The sequence below is a fragment of the Tauraco erythrolophus genome, chromosome 1 (assembly GCF_009769465.1).
Source record: "Tauraco erythrolophus isolate bTauEry1 chromosome 1, bTauEry1.pri, whole genome shotgun sequence".
NCBI classification, from domain to species: domain Eukaryota; kingdom Metazoa; phylum Chordata; class Aves; order Musophagiformes; family Musophagidae; genus Tauraco; species Tauraco erythrolophus.
The window spans coordinates 63,771,332-63,788,274 of NC_141465.1; the positions used below are offsets into that span (position 1 = coordinate 63,771,332).

Consider the following 16,943-nt stretch of genomic DNA (forward strand, 5'->3'; position numbering starts at 1 on the left):
TGAAGATCAGTTTCTTAATTTTAAGATAAAACAGAGCCATTCATCACAAAGACAGCAAGGTATCAGCCATTTAACAGTGCAATGTTGTTCAACTTCTTGAAAAATCGTGGGTTTGTAGTTGTAATTGCAGTTCATTTGGAATGATAATAGTAACTATAAACATGCAAATAATGAAAGCACAATCATCCTTGTGCTTTGATGTAACAGTAATTCCATTTTCTGCACCCTATATCAGCTTAGATGGCTTTTTTTTTTTTTCCAGTTGTCCCCCATTTACTTTGCAAGCCTGCCGTGATGTTCCACACAGTCAGCATTCACCTGGACCTGCAAAGGCTCGATAACCGGCTTTTGGCTGCAAAGCCAGGGATGCGGGCACAGTAGGCTGCTTTCCTGCTTTACCATCTCCTACCTCTCTCCTCCCTGCCTATTTTAGCTGTAGGCTAATCCTAGAGGAGGGAGAGGTGATGTTGCTAGGAAAAGCGGCATGCTGTGAGAGTTGGATTCCTCCAGTCAAGGCCCCATCTGCTACTGACACTTGCTCACTGTCTGCGAAGGCATTTCAAACTCCACGGTCCTTTTGGACTCGGCTTTTTTTGAAGGGTGACAGGCAGGAGCTTTGTAAAAAAAATGTGCTTCCACTGGTGACTGCCAGCACTCAGGCTGTCTAATCAGATCCCGGCTGCTGGGTTTCGGTGCTGCGGGGTATTATCAGCCAGGGTGTCACCATATGTCCCAAAGGGACAGAGGACCAAAGACAACGGCTTATCTGCATGGAAACTCAAGCCACTCACACTTCTCTGCTTTCCACAGGAGTGACCCTTGCCACTTTTTCTTCTGCCACTACTCTCTGCCATGAAGGCTCCAGTAAAACAACCAAACTGGCAGCGCATGACATTCATGTTGGGTATGTTTGGTAACGCTTTTGACTCTTTCTCCCAGACATTTTAGAGTTGGTGGCTGGACAGAGGGAGAAATGTGTAAGTAGAGCTGTTTCATAACGCTTCTTTTAAATGGGTCCTTCCTGCAGATTTCTAAAGCCTGTGAAAGAAAATTAATGAATATTTTCCAGCTCCTGCTCTCCCGGAGAGGGCGGCCAGCTGTATCTTCTTCTGCTGCTGCTATGGCAACACATATTAGCATCGCTCTTCTCCAGCGGGCTGGCTCTGGCAGCAGGCTGGCCTCCCACTCACCCTCCCCACAGGGACGGCGAGGTGTGAGAAGGGGTGATGACTGGGTCCTCCCTCTCCAGCGGGAGCTTGGTGGCGATTAAGCGCAAATACCTATCTGTGTGCTCCTACTGGTAGCAAAGGGAGTTCGGACTCACCTGGTACCCGCAGAGGTGCTCAGCTGCCAGGCAGAGCTGCTTGCTTTCCCTGGAGAGCGGTGCCTGGGTAAAGACAGGACAGACGAAAGAGGAGGTGGGTGGGAGAAAGGGAAAACGAGTGACAGCAAAATGGCAAGGAGTTTCATCATGTTTCTTGCAGTTTGGATGATGCTATGGGTTGGGAACTAGAGCTACAATGGGAAAAACAATGGTGGAGATGATGAAAAGACTAACAGAGGAGGTGAACGGGAAGGACAAAGGAAAAATGAAAGGAGAGAGGGTGGTGAATGTGCGTGCTGTTGACTGTCAGATTACACTGAGATTAGAAAAGCTAATTAGCTAGAATCATGTCAGTCTTTTTTTATTAAAAAATCATGGATTCGCTTCACTAAAAAGTCAGAATCCCAAACCTTCCCTATTGCTAGATTCATAAAGTAACTCTTACAAAGCTAAAATTCATTGGCATTTTTTAACATTGCCACTCTCCAAGACTCCTTGATCTGCCAGAGCAACTATAATTTTAGGTAGAGCTCACCCTCAAAGCTCCCATTCCTTGAGGACACCCTATTGTAAGATATATCAGTAAATATCATATTCCCTTAAACCTCCCTAATACATTTGGAGATCTCATTTAGTACAGTTGTGTTTATTTATCCTGCTTGCACAACATCATCATCAGAGCTGTAGTACACATATCTTCAAAAAATCCAAGATTTCTAAATGAACCAACTCACAGATGCTGTATAAAAGCGTCCTCATCACTCCTTGTGTGAATATATTCCAACCCAGCCAACTGACACATTCAAGGCCCCACTGACTATCAAAAGGCAAATGCCACCTTTGCAGTTAAAGGCAAACCGTTAACCATACTACCATTTCTATGACACCAACAAGCAAAGCTCCCCACCTGCCTGACCCTTCACAGGCCCAGTTCCTCACTACCAGCACCATGTCAATTGCTGACTATCTGAACATGGTCAAGAAATATTCTTTTCAGCAATTAGAGACAGTGGATCATAGTTTTGAAACCAACTCGCAGGTTGGGTGGATGCCTTGGTCTCTCAACTGGGCTCCTGACTCCACCTTCCCCTCACAAAGATGCAACAGAAAAAGCATCTGCATGTAGGGTGCTATTCAGGCATGGAAGGGAGCAATAGTTATTGCAGGTAGAAAAATCTTCACATTTTCATTACTCTTTTTCTAAATTTCAATTTTCTAATTTTTAAAAAAATAGAATTTGCCCTTGCTGGTTTTATCAACTTCATTGGATTATGAAAAATTAATTCTGATTTCAAAAAGTACTGAACTCTACTGAGAGGACAGAAAAGATTAAGTATTTCTTGATGTGTTCCTATTATTTGCAAAGAATATACAAAACTCAGTACAGATGGAAACAAACTCGCTTATTTGCTTATTTATTTTTGAATCATGCTATTGATGCATCTCTGGCTGTTTTGTGGTTTTTTACTGCTTCCTCTCCATTTTTTTCCTGCTGGCCTTTAACAGACACAAGAAGTAATTGTGACAGCTGACTGTCCAGGTGTTGCAGGTGGCTTGGGACAGGGACCTGTGGTTGCATTTAGAGTAGAAGCTATACTAATTTCAGCTGTCTGGCTTCACACATCAGCTTAGTGACTTCTGTCTTCGATGAAGGAAGCATCAGACAAGATATTTTGTAGTTAAGAGACTTTTCTATTGCAACTAGAAAGATCATCTTTACCTGAATATGATCTTTACATTTTGATTTTTTTTGAGATCTGAAAAGTTATCCCAAGCAACTATATCAAGATCACTAGATAGCTGGTTATGTCGGCCTCCCTTTCCTTGGTTTGACCAAATGAAATACAGTTTTTTAAGAGCACATGTCCAGGCAGGCACCTCTGGCAGCTGATGGAGAAGGAGACGGAGACCTGCAACCATAGCGTGTTCTCAAGCTGGTCAGGGTACATGGCTTGTTTCCATGAGAGAGGCCAAGTACACAAGCTAAGCTGGCATATGTGGTGCTTCCGGCTCCCAGCAGTGGCTAAAGACTTTGTTTCTGCACCTGGCCTGGACTTAACCAACATCTCTTCTTTGGTTCCTCTTTTTGCAATTTTTCAGCATGTTTCTACTCTGGGATGAAAAAGAGCAACAATTCAAATTGTTCTGTTCTCTCTGTCATCTCTTCTATGACCAGAACTAGCAGCTTTCCTACAACGCCCAGCAAGACTGGTGTTTTCAAGTGACGCTGCAGGGAAACACCTTTCTTTCCCTGAAGAAGACAGACAGCAGAGACTCAGCCAGAGACCTGCAATGTTCCTAGAACAATGGTCAAGATCCTTCCTCATTATAGATGTCAAATCTCAGGCCTGTTCTGGTTATACTGGGTGCATGGATAGTGAGGGATATCACTTCATAGATTTCATAGATTTCATAGATTTCTAGGTTGGAAAAGACCTTAGAGATCATCGAGTCCAACCGTCCCTAATCCCCATTAAACCGTATCCCTAAGTAGTTCATCCACCCTATTCTTAAACACATCCAGGGATGGGGACTCAACCACCTCCCTGGGCAGCCTATTCCAGTGGCTGACAACCCTTTCAGAGAAGAAATACTTTCTAACATCCAACCTGAATCTCCCCTGACTAAGCTTATACCCATTTCCTCTTGTTCTATCACCCATCACTAATGTAAAGAGCCCTTCCCCAACCTCCTCACCATCCCTTCTCAAGTATTTGTAGGCTGTAATCAGATTTCCCCTCAGCCTCCTCTTCTCCAGGCTAAACAGCCCCAACTCCCTTAGCCGCTCCTCATAAGTTTTATTTTCCAGCCCCTTGACCAGTTTAGTCGCCCTTCTTTGGACCCGCTCCAGGAGCTCAATATCACTCTTAAAGAGAGGGACCCAAAACTGGACACAATATTCCAGGTGCAGCCTCACCAGTGCCAAGTACAGGGGCAGGATCACTTCCCTATTCCTGCTGGTTACACTATTCTTGATACACGCCAGTATCCCATTGGCCTTTTTGGCCACCTGGGCACACTGCTGGCTTATATCAAGCCGGTAGTCAACCAACACCCCCAGGTCCTTCTCCGCCAGGCAGCTCTCCAGCCACTCTTCCCCGAGCCTATAGCGATGCTTGGGGTTTTTATACCCCAAGTGAAGGACTCTGCACTTGGCCTTATTAAAGCTCATGCCATTGGCCTCAGCCCAACGATCCAGTCTGTTCAAATCCCTCTGAAGGGCCTCCCTACCCTCGAGCAGATCGACACAGCCTCCCAGCTTGGTGTCGTCCGCAAATTTACTGAGGGTACATTCAATCCCCTCATCCAGGTCATTGATAAAGATGTTAAACAGAACTGGACCCAGCACTGAGCCCTGGGGAACCCCACTGGTGACCGGCCTCCAGCCGGATTTAGCCCCATTTACCACCACTCTTTGGGCCCGGCCATCCAGCCAGTTTTTAACCCAAAGGAGGGTGTGCCTATCCAGGCCAGCAGTTATCAGTTTCTCCACCAGAACACTATGAGAAACTGTATCAAAGGCTTTACTGAGGTCAAGTAAAACTACATCCACAGCCCTTCCCTCATCAACCAGGCGGGTCACCCTGTCATAGAAGGTGATCAGGTTTGATTGGCAAGACCTGCCTTTCATAAACCCATGTTGACTGGGCCTGATCACCCGGTTAACCTGTATGTGTTCATTAATAGCACTCAGGATAACCTATTCCATGACTTTGCCCGTCACCGAGGTCAGACTGACAGGCCTGTAGTTCCCCGGATCCTCCTTCCGCCCTTTTTTGTAAATGGGGGTAACATCCGCCAGCCTCCAGTCCAGCGGAACTTCCCCAGTGAGCCAAGACTTCCCAAAGATAATGGACAGGGGTTTGGCAATGACATCTGCCAGCTTTCTCAGGACTCTTGGGTGGATACCATCAGGCCCCATAGACTTGTGGGCATCCAGCTGATGAAGCAGATCCTTGACCCGTTCCTCTTGGATCACAGGAGCTTCGATTTGCTCTCCCTCCCTGCTCTCAGACACCATAGGCCAGGTCACCTGGGAACTACTGACCTTATTATTAAAGACTGAGGCAAAGAAGGCATTAAGGACCTCAGCCTTGTCCTCATCCCTAGTGACTAACGTACCCCCTGTGTCCAGTAGGGGCTGGAGGTAATCTTTAGCCCTCCTTTTGTTATCAATGTATTTATACAAGGACTTTTCGTTGTCCTTTATGGAGCAGGCTAGTCTAAGTTCCAGTTGGGCATTTGCCTCCCTGATTATCTCCCTACATGCCCTAACTTCCTCCCTGTATTCCTCCCTGGATGCCTGCCCATTCTTCCAAGACTTATAGACTTCCCTTTTTCTTTTGAGGTGTTCCCAAATCTCCTTTGTCATCCAAGCTGGTTTTCTACCCCAGCGGCTCGACTTCCGGCACACAGGGACAGCTCGCTCCTATGCCTCCAGAATTTCCTTTTTGAGTAGTAACCAGCCCTCCTGCGCCCCCTTACCCTTGAGAGCTGTCTCCCATTGGACTTTATTAACCAGACTTCTAAACAGTCCAAAGTCAGCTCTCCCAAAGTCCAGCTTGGCCGTTTTAGTGTTCCCCCTCCCAACTTCCCCTAGAATTGAGAATTCTATTATCTCGTGGTCACTATGCCCCAGGCGTCCTCCAACCTTCACATCTCCCAAGAGACCTTCTCTGTTCACAAACAGCAGGTCTAGCGGAGCACCTTCTCTAGTCGGTTCACTGACCAGTTGTGATAGGAAGTTGTCCTCCACACTCTGCAGGAATTGCCTAGACTGTTTCCTGACTGCCGTGTTATACTTTCAACAGACATCAGGTAGGTTAAAGTCACCCACAAGGACAAGGGCTAGTGAGCTCGAGACTTCCTCCAGTTGTTTAAAGAATAGTTCATCAACCTCACCATCCTGATAGGGTGGCCTGTAGCAGATTCCCACTACAATATCCGCCTTCATAGGCTCCCCTTTGATTTTTCACCCACAGACACTCCACCAAGTCGTCCCCAACATTTAACTCTAAGCAGTTTAGACCTTCCCTTACATAAAGGGCAACCCCGCCACCCCTCCTACCTCTCCTATCCCTCCTGAAGAGCTTGTAGCCATCCATGGTAGCGCTCCAGTTATACGAGTCATCCCACCATGTTTCAGTGATGGCAACTATGTCATAGTTTCCCCGGATAACAAGGGCTTCCAGTTCCTCTTGTTTATTGCCCGTACTGCGTGCGTTTGTATAGAAGCACGTAAGTTGGGCTCTCGAGCCCACCGCACCCCTGGGGGGGGGGGTAGCTTTATTTCCTGAGCCGTTATTTTTGGGATTTTCTTTTACCTCAAGGCAACTTGTGTGTTGCCCCTTACTACACATATCACCCCCTACTTTCACTGAGGCAGCAGGCCGAAGGTACCTGCCTACACTCCTCTCGTCAGACACTGGAGGGCCGTCCTCAGCTGTTCCTCCAAGCCTGGCAATGCCCCCCACCCCCTTCACATCTAGTTTAAAGCCCTATTGACGATCCCAGCTAGTTCTGTAGCAAGAAGCCTTTTCCCCCATGGAGACAAATCCGCCCCATCCCTGGATAGAAGGTCCTTCAGTAAGGGTCTCATGGGAAACAAGCCTGAAGTTGCCTATGAATAATTTCTTTGGTCTCACAACAACTGATTGCCTTTTGATCATCTGCAGAACTTGATCCTCTGCTTTGTCCCATTCTTTACCGTCATCACTCTAAGGACTTCTGCAACGTTACTGTGCTGTAAAATCCATGGAGGAAGGCAATAGAACTCTGGGTCCATTCTCTTGCAGAGCATGCATTCAGTTAAGTAACTATAATGTCACATATGACAGACACTGAAACAGCTTTCATCATCGCCAGAATATCTAGGTGCTTAACAGGCTGACTTGTATCCCTCTAACATTCACACTGTAGAAAAACGCTCTATCTCCATGTAGAAGAATGGAAACCAAAGCATAAAATTTATCCATACGCACATTAAAGTCACTACAAGTCTGTAAGATACTGAGGATATGAGCCTGGTCTCCAAAGTCCAAGACATTGGCTGCATCTATTTTTCTTCTTTGCATTTAAAAGGCATGTAAAACTGCAAAGGGGTGGCAGCATTTCCGTTCCTTTTTTTCTGAGGAGAATGCAAGCCTATGGTTTCTTTATCTCAGACATGAGCTTAACCATGAGAACTCTTCCTCACCTGCCTACAACTGGAACATGCTCATGTCTACAATTTAGTGTGCCAAAGTATCTTACATTCATCAATTATTTTCAGACTTTTAATTTTTGCAATCAGTTTATACTCATCTTACATATTTTCTCATTGGCGTTCCCTTACAAGGAGTGATTTTAAAATCTGAAATTTTAAAACAAAGTGAAGGTAATATTTTCAAAGTAACATGCCTCATTGTTTCAAATAGTGAAAAAACACCCAGATAATATGATTGCATGTTAGAATGTCAATATATTAAATTCCTCTTTTAGGTTTGGCATGAGTTCCTATTCTTAAGAGGTACATGGCTCAAATGCCCAATTCAAGGAAGCTCGATTAGGCAGGGCAAGTTTTCAAAATGGAGCTTCTCTATTAGGCCACAGCACTTAATGGCACACCACTTTTATAGTGTGTATAATAATAAGAAAAATATAATACCATTGTCAATGTTTGACAGATGATTTACAGACTCATATACAGACAATATATAGATGGTCATGTGACATTTTATGATTAAAACATTTAAAAAACAAACCTGAGATGATTCTTTTCAGACAGAAGAGAACAATAGCGTGCATAAAAGGAAGAGCTCTTCTTGATAGCTAGTCCACCATAATGATATCTAGAAAATAAAAAAAATTTATGAACTGACAAGCATATGATTTTCAACAAGTCAGCAAATAATTAATATTCCTCTTTGAAAGCAGATTGCCATCCTATTTAAACACGAAAAGAGCAAGTAAAAAAGCTACATTTGTTTTTTTTAACTCTCTTCAAGATTTTAGTTTCCCCAACAGAAGATAATTGCACAAACTGTTTACAAACTCTTTTTAACAGTTTTTGCCCTGGAATGATACCTTCTTTTAAACAAAAAAAACTTAAGCCAGTGAACGAGGTGCAACAGGTTTGTACAAGACAGCTAGAGAAGTCAGGAACTAGAGTGTCAGCTGACAGAGGTCCCTGTATCCCATGGAGGTTAAAAGATTTAGTGCAGTTGTTCCACAGCCATTCACAGTAGCTTAGGGACTGGATGGTCCATCGGTGATCATGGCGAGCTAAAACCTGAGGAACCCACCAGACCTTCTGTAAAGTTTATCCCAACCTCGGCGAGCAGCAGAATCACCATCTCTGCTACCCAGGTGCTACCAGCTGGCTCTTCCCAGACTGTGTTACTGGGAAGTCAGAGGGCTTCAGCCGTTTTGGGCCGCTAGCAGCCAACTGAGGGTAACCTTCTGCTGATGGGAAGAGAGAGCATGGCGGCTGGGGGCTATCACGCACCATCCCAAATCCTGCCAGCTATGAGGAGAAGCCTGGGAGTGTCTGCGGTGAGGCACTCCCAAAATAAAGGATCTTGCCGGATCAAGCTGGTAGCAAGTCCAGACTAGTGGAGAAAAATCACAGATCAAGTAAGGGTACGTTATTCTCAAAACCAGTACTTGACAGCTACTCAAAATGCTTGTAAAATTACTGCATCTCAATGCCCTTAAAAACATCTCTTTTTACAGTCTGAATGTTCCGAGTGTGATTGTAGGTTTGGACATTGACTCAGTGAGAGAGTATGGAACTCTCTGTGGTCTAGACCAAGAGAGGGAAGGGAAAAGAAAGGACATAGAATCACAGAATCATAGAATCATGGAATCATAGAATCACAGAATCATAGAGTCATAGAATCACAGAATGGTTTGGGTTGGAAGGGACCTTAAATATCACCTAGTTCCAACTCCCCTGCCATGGGCAGGGACACCTTCCACTAGACCAGGTTGCTCAAAGCCTCATCCAATCTGGCCTTGAACACCTTCAGGGATGGGGAATCCACAACTTCTCTGGGCAACCTGTTCCAGCGTTTCACCACCCTCATTGTAAAAAATTTCTTCCTTGTATCTAATTGAAATCTGCCCTCTTTCAGTTTAAAGCCATTGCCCCTTGTCCTATCACTACACACCCTTGCAAAAAGTCCCTCTCCAGCTTTCTTGTAGGCCTCCTTTATATACTGGAATACTGCAACAAGATCTCCCCAGAGCCTTCTCTTCTCCAGGCTGAAGGAGGAATATCTGAGGTGGTCTGATTTAAATGGTTTGAAATTGTTTACAACATTTCCATTAACCACCAGTACATGCTGGGTCACCCCATGAATATGTGCAAGGATGAAAAGCACAACACAGACATTAATCATGGCTACCACCCCCGTGCATCCTGGAGCCGGGCTTTCCTGAGCTGGCGTCTCAAGAGCTTTGAGTAAGGTTTTGATGTCTGGCAGATGCCTCATGCAAGCCATGCTGTAATAGCCAGTGCAAATCGGAGCGCTAATTTTTTAAAAACCAGCCTGATCTGGAATTCATGCCCTACCAAAGCAGCTCTGGCATGGTGTTTTTTGTGGAATTGACTCTATTTTAATGTACTTGGTGACATTATGAATCACTCTGGAACTTGCGATGGAGTACAGACTTGCAACCAACAATTCGGCTGCTGTATTACAGTGCTGGAGCTGAAAATTCAGCCATTTTTAAATTTTATTAGAACAGTTACAAATAATATTTTTAAACAGAGAATGCAAAACCAATACCTGGTACTCCCTCTTGTGCCCAGCCTTCTTGTACTCAGACCCGGGAAAACTAACCGAGTAAGCTGAAAAAAAACAAACAGAAAATTAGAGATACTTGGAAAATTCATTCTAAAATGCAAAAACATATCTGCTACATTTTCTTCTCCTTAATCAGTTCTTTTGCTTTCCATCATTTGCAGGCTAATACCTGTTCTTACATACCTCTCAGATGGTAAATGTTGAACCGAACTCGATCAGACTTTTGTGGATCAAAAGCAAAGTAATGTTAGGGATTACCTCCCTCAGGTAGGGATTTGCTTTAGACTCGTCTGTTTTACCTTGCAGTGAAACACCGTCAGTGCACACACCAGGAGACCACCCGCAGTCAGGTGGGGTATATCAGCCAGGGGAACTCAAAGGTGCCGTGATTCTCCAGTACTCTGCCAGACCTGTCAGCCTTACTCATTTGAGTAGGGTGTATTCACACAAGGGACTCCATCTACCCACTCACTCTTGCAAGGAGTACTTGCAGGATAGGGCCTGACTTATCTGTTTTTAAAGGACCTGAATCATCAAGCTGCAAAGCAATCTCCTGACCACCGCAGTGGTGAATGTGAACTGAGGTCACGCAGCATCTGTCAAGGTTAGGCCCTACAGAGTAATAAGATACTGTCAGGGTAATAATCCTCTTCACTACGATTATTCTGCATGAGGTGTCCTGCAAAGACAGAGACTAACCTAGGACAGCTGGAGCTAACATTCTCTGTATAGCAGGAACCAAGGGTCGAGTACCCAACATTAGCGAGCAGTGAGGAGAGCAGTGAGAGCCCAGGCTCAGCAACACAAAGCCTGGACCCTGTGCAAAGCGTACTTTGCTGGTCCAAAGGGCTGCTAAAGGACAAATTTTCCCAACTCACACTAATGTACATCTCCAGTCTTAATGGTGTTGGAGTGATATTGTTCTTTGCACGTTTCTGCGTGCACCCATCCTGGCTACTCCCTTTCTTAAGTTGGTATTTTAGCATAATCTCATTTCCTGCCTATGAAACTGGAGCTTCTGTAGCATGAGACGCACAATCCTTCCCACTGCCTCTTCTACAGAAACAGCATTGTATTTGGGCAGAGTGATAGGGCAGATGAGATTAGCAGTGTCTTGAATCACCACAGCTTGATTCACACAAAGCTTGACTGCAAAAGTCCTTACAGTCCACACTCATGTAATGCAGTCAGGTTACTACTGCTTGATGAATTATTAATATCTCAGCTCATTAGTTAAGCTGTGGTAACTGATTACATGTGCACCCCTAGTTTAAACGAGGGCTGCTGTAGTTCCTGTCCTCCTCAGCCTTTTGCCGTACCGTCCCACCTCCTGCTGCAGAAGGACAGACCATTTCAAGCCACTGGGGAGTTGCACCCCAGCTTGCTCACTTGAGATGTATTAACTTGCATCGCAATGCGCTGGATCGATGAAGGCTGTGAGCAAACAGTTGCAAGCACCAACCTATAGCAGCTATGGCTCATCAGCCAAGCTCTTCTGCCTGACCAGACTCATGCTTCATCCATGCCTTGCCCCAACTTAAAAGTAAAATGCAGTAACTTAAACCACAAGAAGGCTTAGCTTACAGTTGGCAACTAAATTACGCTGGAGCACCTCAAAGTGTGCAGACAGGATGGGATCAATCTTACCTACACGGCTACAAGGTAGAGATGTCTAAGCTAGTCACTGCAGACTCTGTAGTCAATGGAGAAAACCAGGCAGTTCCATGGCACATTTCATCTGAGCTGCCTGAGGTGACTCATTTAGGGTAAGAGGAATCGTATGTAACTACTTATTTCTCTACCAAGAGATTTTAAGGTGACTAGCTTCACAGCAGACATCTACGCCGAGCCAGACAAATTCTACCCGTGGGCTTGGCTGATGGATGATGTTCCATTAGGCTATGGTAATAAATGACACTGGATCACTCATTCAAATGTTAATTTTAAGTAAGGGAGATTTAACTTACCCAGTAAAAAAATCAGATTCAACTAAATTGAGATAAATGATTCCTAAAACAAAGTTATCCGCACAACTGAAATTGATTTCAGGTATGACTTTTACTTAAATTATTTTGGTTTTCTGTTAAAGCAATGCTTAGTAGCTCTTACCATGGGCACTAATGGAATAATATTAGCAGTAAAAACAGGAAATTCTGAACAAAAAGTCTTGAGCAACAAATAATCACAAGGCATTTTCTCTTCCTTACCTTGTTAAGTAAAGTTGAATAGCTGTGTTTGCTGCAGTTGGGATTTCTAAGCGGTAATTGCTCTGTGCATTGTATCAACCTCCACGTATTAGAAAAGTGGAACTGTTTAAAGGAGATGGGGTTCTACATCTGCTTTTGTTTTGCTTGGATGATTCTGCAACAACTTTTTTAGGGTGTATTTGAAGCAAAATCTCCCCAAGTATACTTAAAAACGAAAGCATAAAATTATATAACAACTTTAAGGACAGAATGCGCTGTTTACCCTGGTAAATCTTTCTAAAATATATTGGCAAAAGAAATCTTTCCTAGTATAACATACACCAGTTCTCTGAAGAAAATAAACTCCGTGACAGGTAATACTCTTTTCTCTAGTATAACTGTGTCTACATGAGGGCTTACCAGAAATATATTAGAAAAGACAAAACCCTAATATATTACATAATCATTCTTCTCTGTTATTTAATCTCTTTTGATCTGCAGTGAGTATATTCGATCATCAGATTTTCTGTTTAGGTGTCTCTATTTCTTATCTTGTATACCCTATCTACTCTGTACCTTTCCAAAGGTGGATGAATTTACTTCATACTTGGAATTTTGACTGCAGCTTTCCATATACAATTCATATAGTAGCCAACGGGGTACAGTGGATCCTTCACACAAACAGAAGTTATCAGCTATCCTTTAAAACAAAAATATCAATTGGTTTATGTTAGAATTCGAAGAAAGAATTGTAAGATTGTGATGTTAACAGCTCATCAGGTTTATAGTGAATTCTATAATAGTTATTCTGAATTTATAGAAGCATAGAATCAAAATGAGTTACTACTTTAATGTTAATCTGTATTCTGGGGAAAAAAAATACGTTTTCATATATATTTTTTTCTATGTTTGTTTTTTACTTTTAAAGTTCTACTTTCCTTGTTTCCAAAGTGTAAGAGAGGTCATGTGAGGCTCTGCTAAGAAATTAACTAGATTTCATTGTTTTAATAAAAAAATACAACTTACTAATATCATTATAACATTAACACCAATGCAGAAAGTATTAGCGTCTCTCATATGATAACTATTGTTATATCAAAGGATGTAACTTTGATCTTCTAATTAGAAAGGTCTCCACTACATCCAAGACGTGGGGTATAGTGCATTTTTCCAACTAAAATGTGCAATGATGTTTTGGGATGGAGGGTGCACAAATGATGAAGGACCAAATTCTGTTCTCATACAACCTCACTGACTTTAGCAGAAGTTTAATAAGAGAACAGAATTTTAAATTACAGTTACTATGTAACAGAACTGCCAGGACTGAAACTGTTTTAGGGGTTTAAATAGCCATCCTTTGGCCAAATTCCTTACTCATCCTGCTTACCAGAATGGCCATACTCAAGTAAATGCAACTACTGTTGTGAATAAAGTAAGGAAGACACAAACTTAGTTATTTTTTAGCCTAAGGTGTTACCTTCAGCAGAAAACAACAAAAAAAAGACCTTTAATTATGAGATAATGCCAACGGTTTCAGTGTCAGAAGATAATAGCCTCCTGCACTACAAATACAAGAGCAAAGCTGGAGCAAAGAAGCAGAGAGATTAATTTTCAAAGCATGACACACTGATCGTATGACACAGTTTTCTTACTCTGACTCTGCTTCCGTTATACCAAATTATTTATACATATTTAATTAATTTATCAGCTGAATGCTAGTGCAGCACAGTGCCAGTTACTCACTGTGTCTTTACTGATAATCGAGTTGATTGGGAAAGCACACTTTTTCCTAATCACCAGGTGAGATAAAACAGTTGGATTTTAAGTCAGCATTCTCTCTTTTATTAGTAGCCTGATTTCAGGCAACCCAATGTTTATCTTTCTCTATTAGCTGTATTGGCAGTAGATAGCAGATAAGGTCTTGGATTAACCAATAATCTAACCAATCTTAGGTCTTGCCAGTCTGGGCAAACTGGCTTGCTAGAACAGACTGAGCAAGAAGACTATCGCGGTGCACCCTGACAATGTCTACCTCACCTTTTATTTACGCCTCCTCCCCTTTTTCCAGGGAAGAAGGCTGCCTGCCTCCCCCAGGTTTCCCTCTCCCTAGCAAAAGGCCCTGAAATGCCTCGCTGTTACCTTCTCGTAGCTCCTCTTCCTGCCTACCAACCCAAGACGCTGGCGCTGCCAAGCGCCGGGGCTGAGCTGTGCTGGGCTCCCTGCCAGCTCCTCACCACCCCCAGTCCCACCACCCAATAGCAAAGGCTTCACAGCTAGACCTAAGCAGGAACCTGTATGGAAGGTGGGGGATCTGCTGTGCTAATGAGGTATTTCCTGTCATGGGGCTGAAAGATAAATGAAATTTATTCTACATAAAAGTCCTGCCTCCCAGCAGGCAGAAATGCTTGTTTCTTTTAGAGCAACCATCTCAAAACCCTTCATAAGTGCACAATCCCAGAGGAGATTAAACCTAAGTCCAAATTCATCCTTAATATAATACCACAAGAGTCATTGGAAGCGCAGCAGAAATTAATTCATGCTTCGGTAGCTGGTTTCTGCCAATAGTTTTGCCTCAGCATTTAACTATTTAGTGACAAAATATTTGGGAATTTCGTTTTGTGAATTTATTGTCTATTAAACTGCCAGTCTTTTTCAAATAACAAGTCAAACGCATTCTCGGCACTGACACATAATACAAAAATATTGTCTATCAGGAAAAAAAAAAATCCACACAAAGAACACAGGGCTCATCTTTTTGCTTATTAGCCCCTAGGTTCTCAAACCCTGAGCGTTCATGGCATGCATCAAAACAAAACTGTTAATAAACATAACAAAATCAAAAGGAAAGAGTGGGAAGGGAGGAAGATGGAGGTTAAAAAAAAAGCACCTCCTCCATTTATCTGCTACTTCCTAGCCACACTTTCTGTGGGATTTGTTATCTGAACCGTCCTAGAACCTCACATGAGCTCCAGGTTTTGAGGTTTGCCACCCATTATATGTGAACCCGTGGAGCCAGGCCATTATACAGGTTTGCAAGTCTACTGTTAAACCCTTTCTGGACCAAAATCTGCTTAGTTATTGACAATGCACCAATCACAAAATGAAGCTGAATATTTAAAAATTTTCAAAACATGAAAAGGTGATTTAGAAGGTTTTTGTTATGAAAAAAACCCTCAGTTCATCCATTCAAGAATTGCTTATGATTAATTTTTACGCAGTGTCTCAAACTTGTTGCATGACCTTGGATGAATCTTCCTTCAGTCCTTTTAAAATGGAAGTAGCAGTATCTGTATCACAGCAAAAGCTCAGACTAACTTCCACTGCTCAGGTATTACTGAGAGGGGGAATAAAAAGATTTAAGATTACTTGCTGTCAAGTTAAAAGTTCTTTTGTATGTGTTGTTACTGTTTCACACAAAGCTTCAACACTATTTACTAGCTGGACTCATCTGTGCTTGGGGAAACACAGGAAGTAACCCCGGTCTCTCTTTGGCTGTCACACGGCTGGTGATGCTCTTCTCAAAGCACGAGAAAATGATGGTGACAACTATTACCTTCACCTCATGGAAACGTAAAGTTGGAAAATGTCAATCGCTCTGAATGCCGGCGTGCCACCGGCCACTGTAGAAGCACGCAGGACACGAGTGGTCCAGCTAGGGATGGTCCTCACCATCCGCACTGCAGCATCACGTCAAGTGGACAGCAGCCCAGCGACCGGATGCCACCGAGTGGGTAGGCTGAGACAAAACCCCCTTTCCCCCACTTCAAACCACCTCCACATCAGTAAGACTTGTGGCCGGAGACGGACTTTCAGGGAAACGTCCCTGCTTTCATGGCATCGTTTACGCCCTGCCATGACGACCGAGCCTTTACAGCAAACCAGGCTTTTGTCCTACGAAACTGCAATAAGTGTTAAGAGTCGGATTCTTGCCCTCCCTGTACCAAGCCCACCCGGCAGGTCCTGCCAGCCTCCCGGCAAGGGGAGGTGGGCGGCGAGAGAAGATCAGCCTCGACACCTCCCTCCGCGCCCCCCCGCCCCCGCCGCCATCCTCAGCCGGGGCCTCCCCAGCCGCCCCGCCGGCGCGGTCCCCGGCCGCAGGGAAGGGGGCAGCACACACCAGCGGACGATGGAGAGGTGCAGGGGGGAGGTGGAGCTGCCCTCGGCCATCCTGGGCGGTGTCGTGCCGGGCCGGGCCGGGCCGGGCCGAGCCGTCGGGTACCGGTCGGCGGAGCGGCGGGTGGTCGCGCGCCGCCGCCGCTGCCGAAGCCCGTTGCCGGTCGCGGGGCGGTTGCGCGTCCCGGGCGGCCCCCGCCCGCCGCACGGCCCCGCCGAGGGGGCGGCGGGTCTCGGTGGGGCCGGGGCTGGGGCTGGGGCGACCCGCAGCCTTTCCTGACACCGAGTCCTGCGCGGCCAAACGTGAATTTTGTAGGAACTGCCAGGTGAGGGAATGAATGACGTGGAAACCGGGAGTACAAAGGCGCTGGAAAGAGGCGTAAATGGACGATCGTGCGGCAGTATTTTTGAAGAGTGCAAGTGCTGCCTCAATAGGTTTTGCGTGCCTTTAAAACGTTCTTTTCAGAGTTTTCTACAGGAATGCTGTAAACTCCCGTAATTGTTTAATTTCTCTGTGACACAGATAGATGA

The 16,943-nt window shown here is 44.5% G+C and overlaps 1 protein-coding gene across 1 annotated transcript in view; it reads right to left on the bottom strand.

Annotated features, from left to right (window-relative positions):
• The window catches only part of RFX8 (regulatory factor X8), a 33,012-nt gene extending 16,546 nt beyond the window's left edge, over positions 1-16,466 (bottom strand). Inside the window, exons 1-5 of the mRNA XM_086610134.1 lie at positions 16,417-16,466; positions 12,876-12,999; positions 10,096-10,157; positions 8,068-8,154; positions 1,325-1,387 (exon numbers count right to left, since the gene is read on the bottom strand). Of these exons, the coding sequence (XP_086466260.1) occupies positions 1,325-1,387; positions 8,068-8,154; positions 10,096-10,157; positions 12,876-12,999; positions 16,417-16,466 (386 nt within the window). The remainder of the gene's footprint in view (positions 1-1,324; positions 1,388-8,067; positions 8,155-10,095; positions 10,158-12,875; positions 13,000-16,416) is intronic.
• Positions 16,467-16,943: the final 477 nt, after the last annotated feature.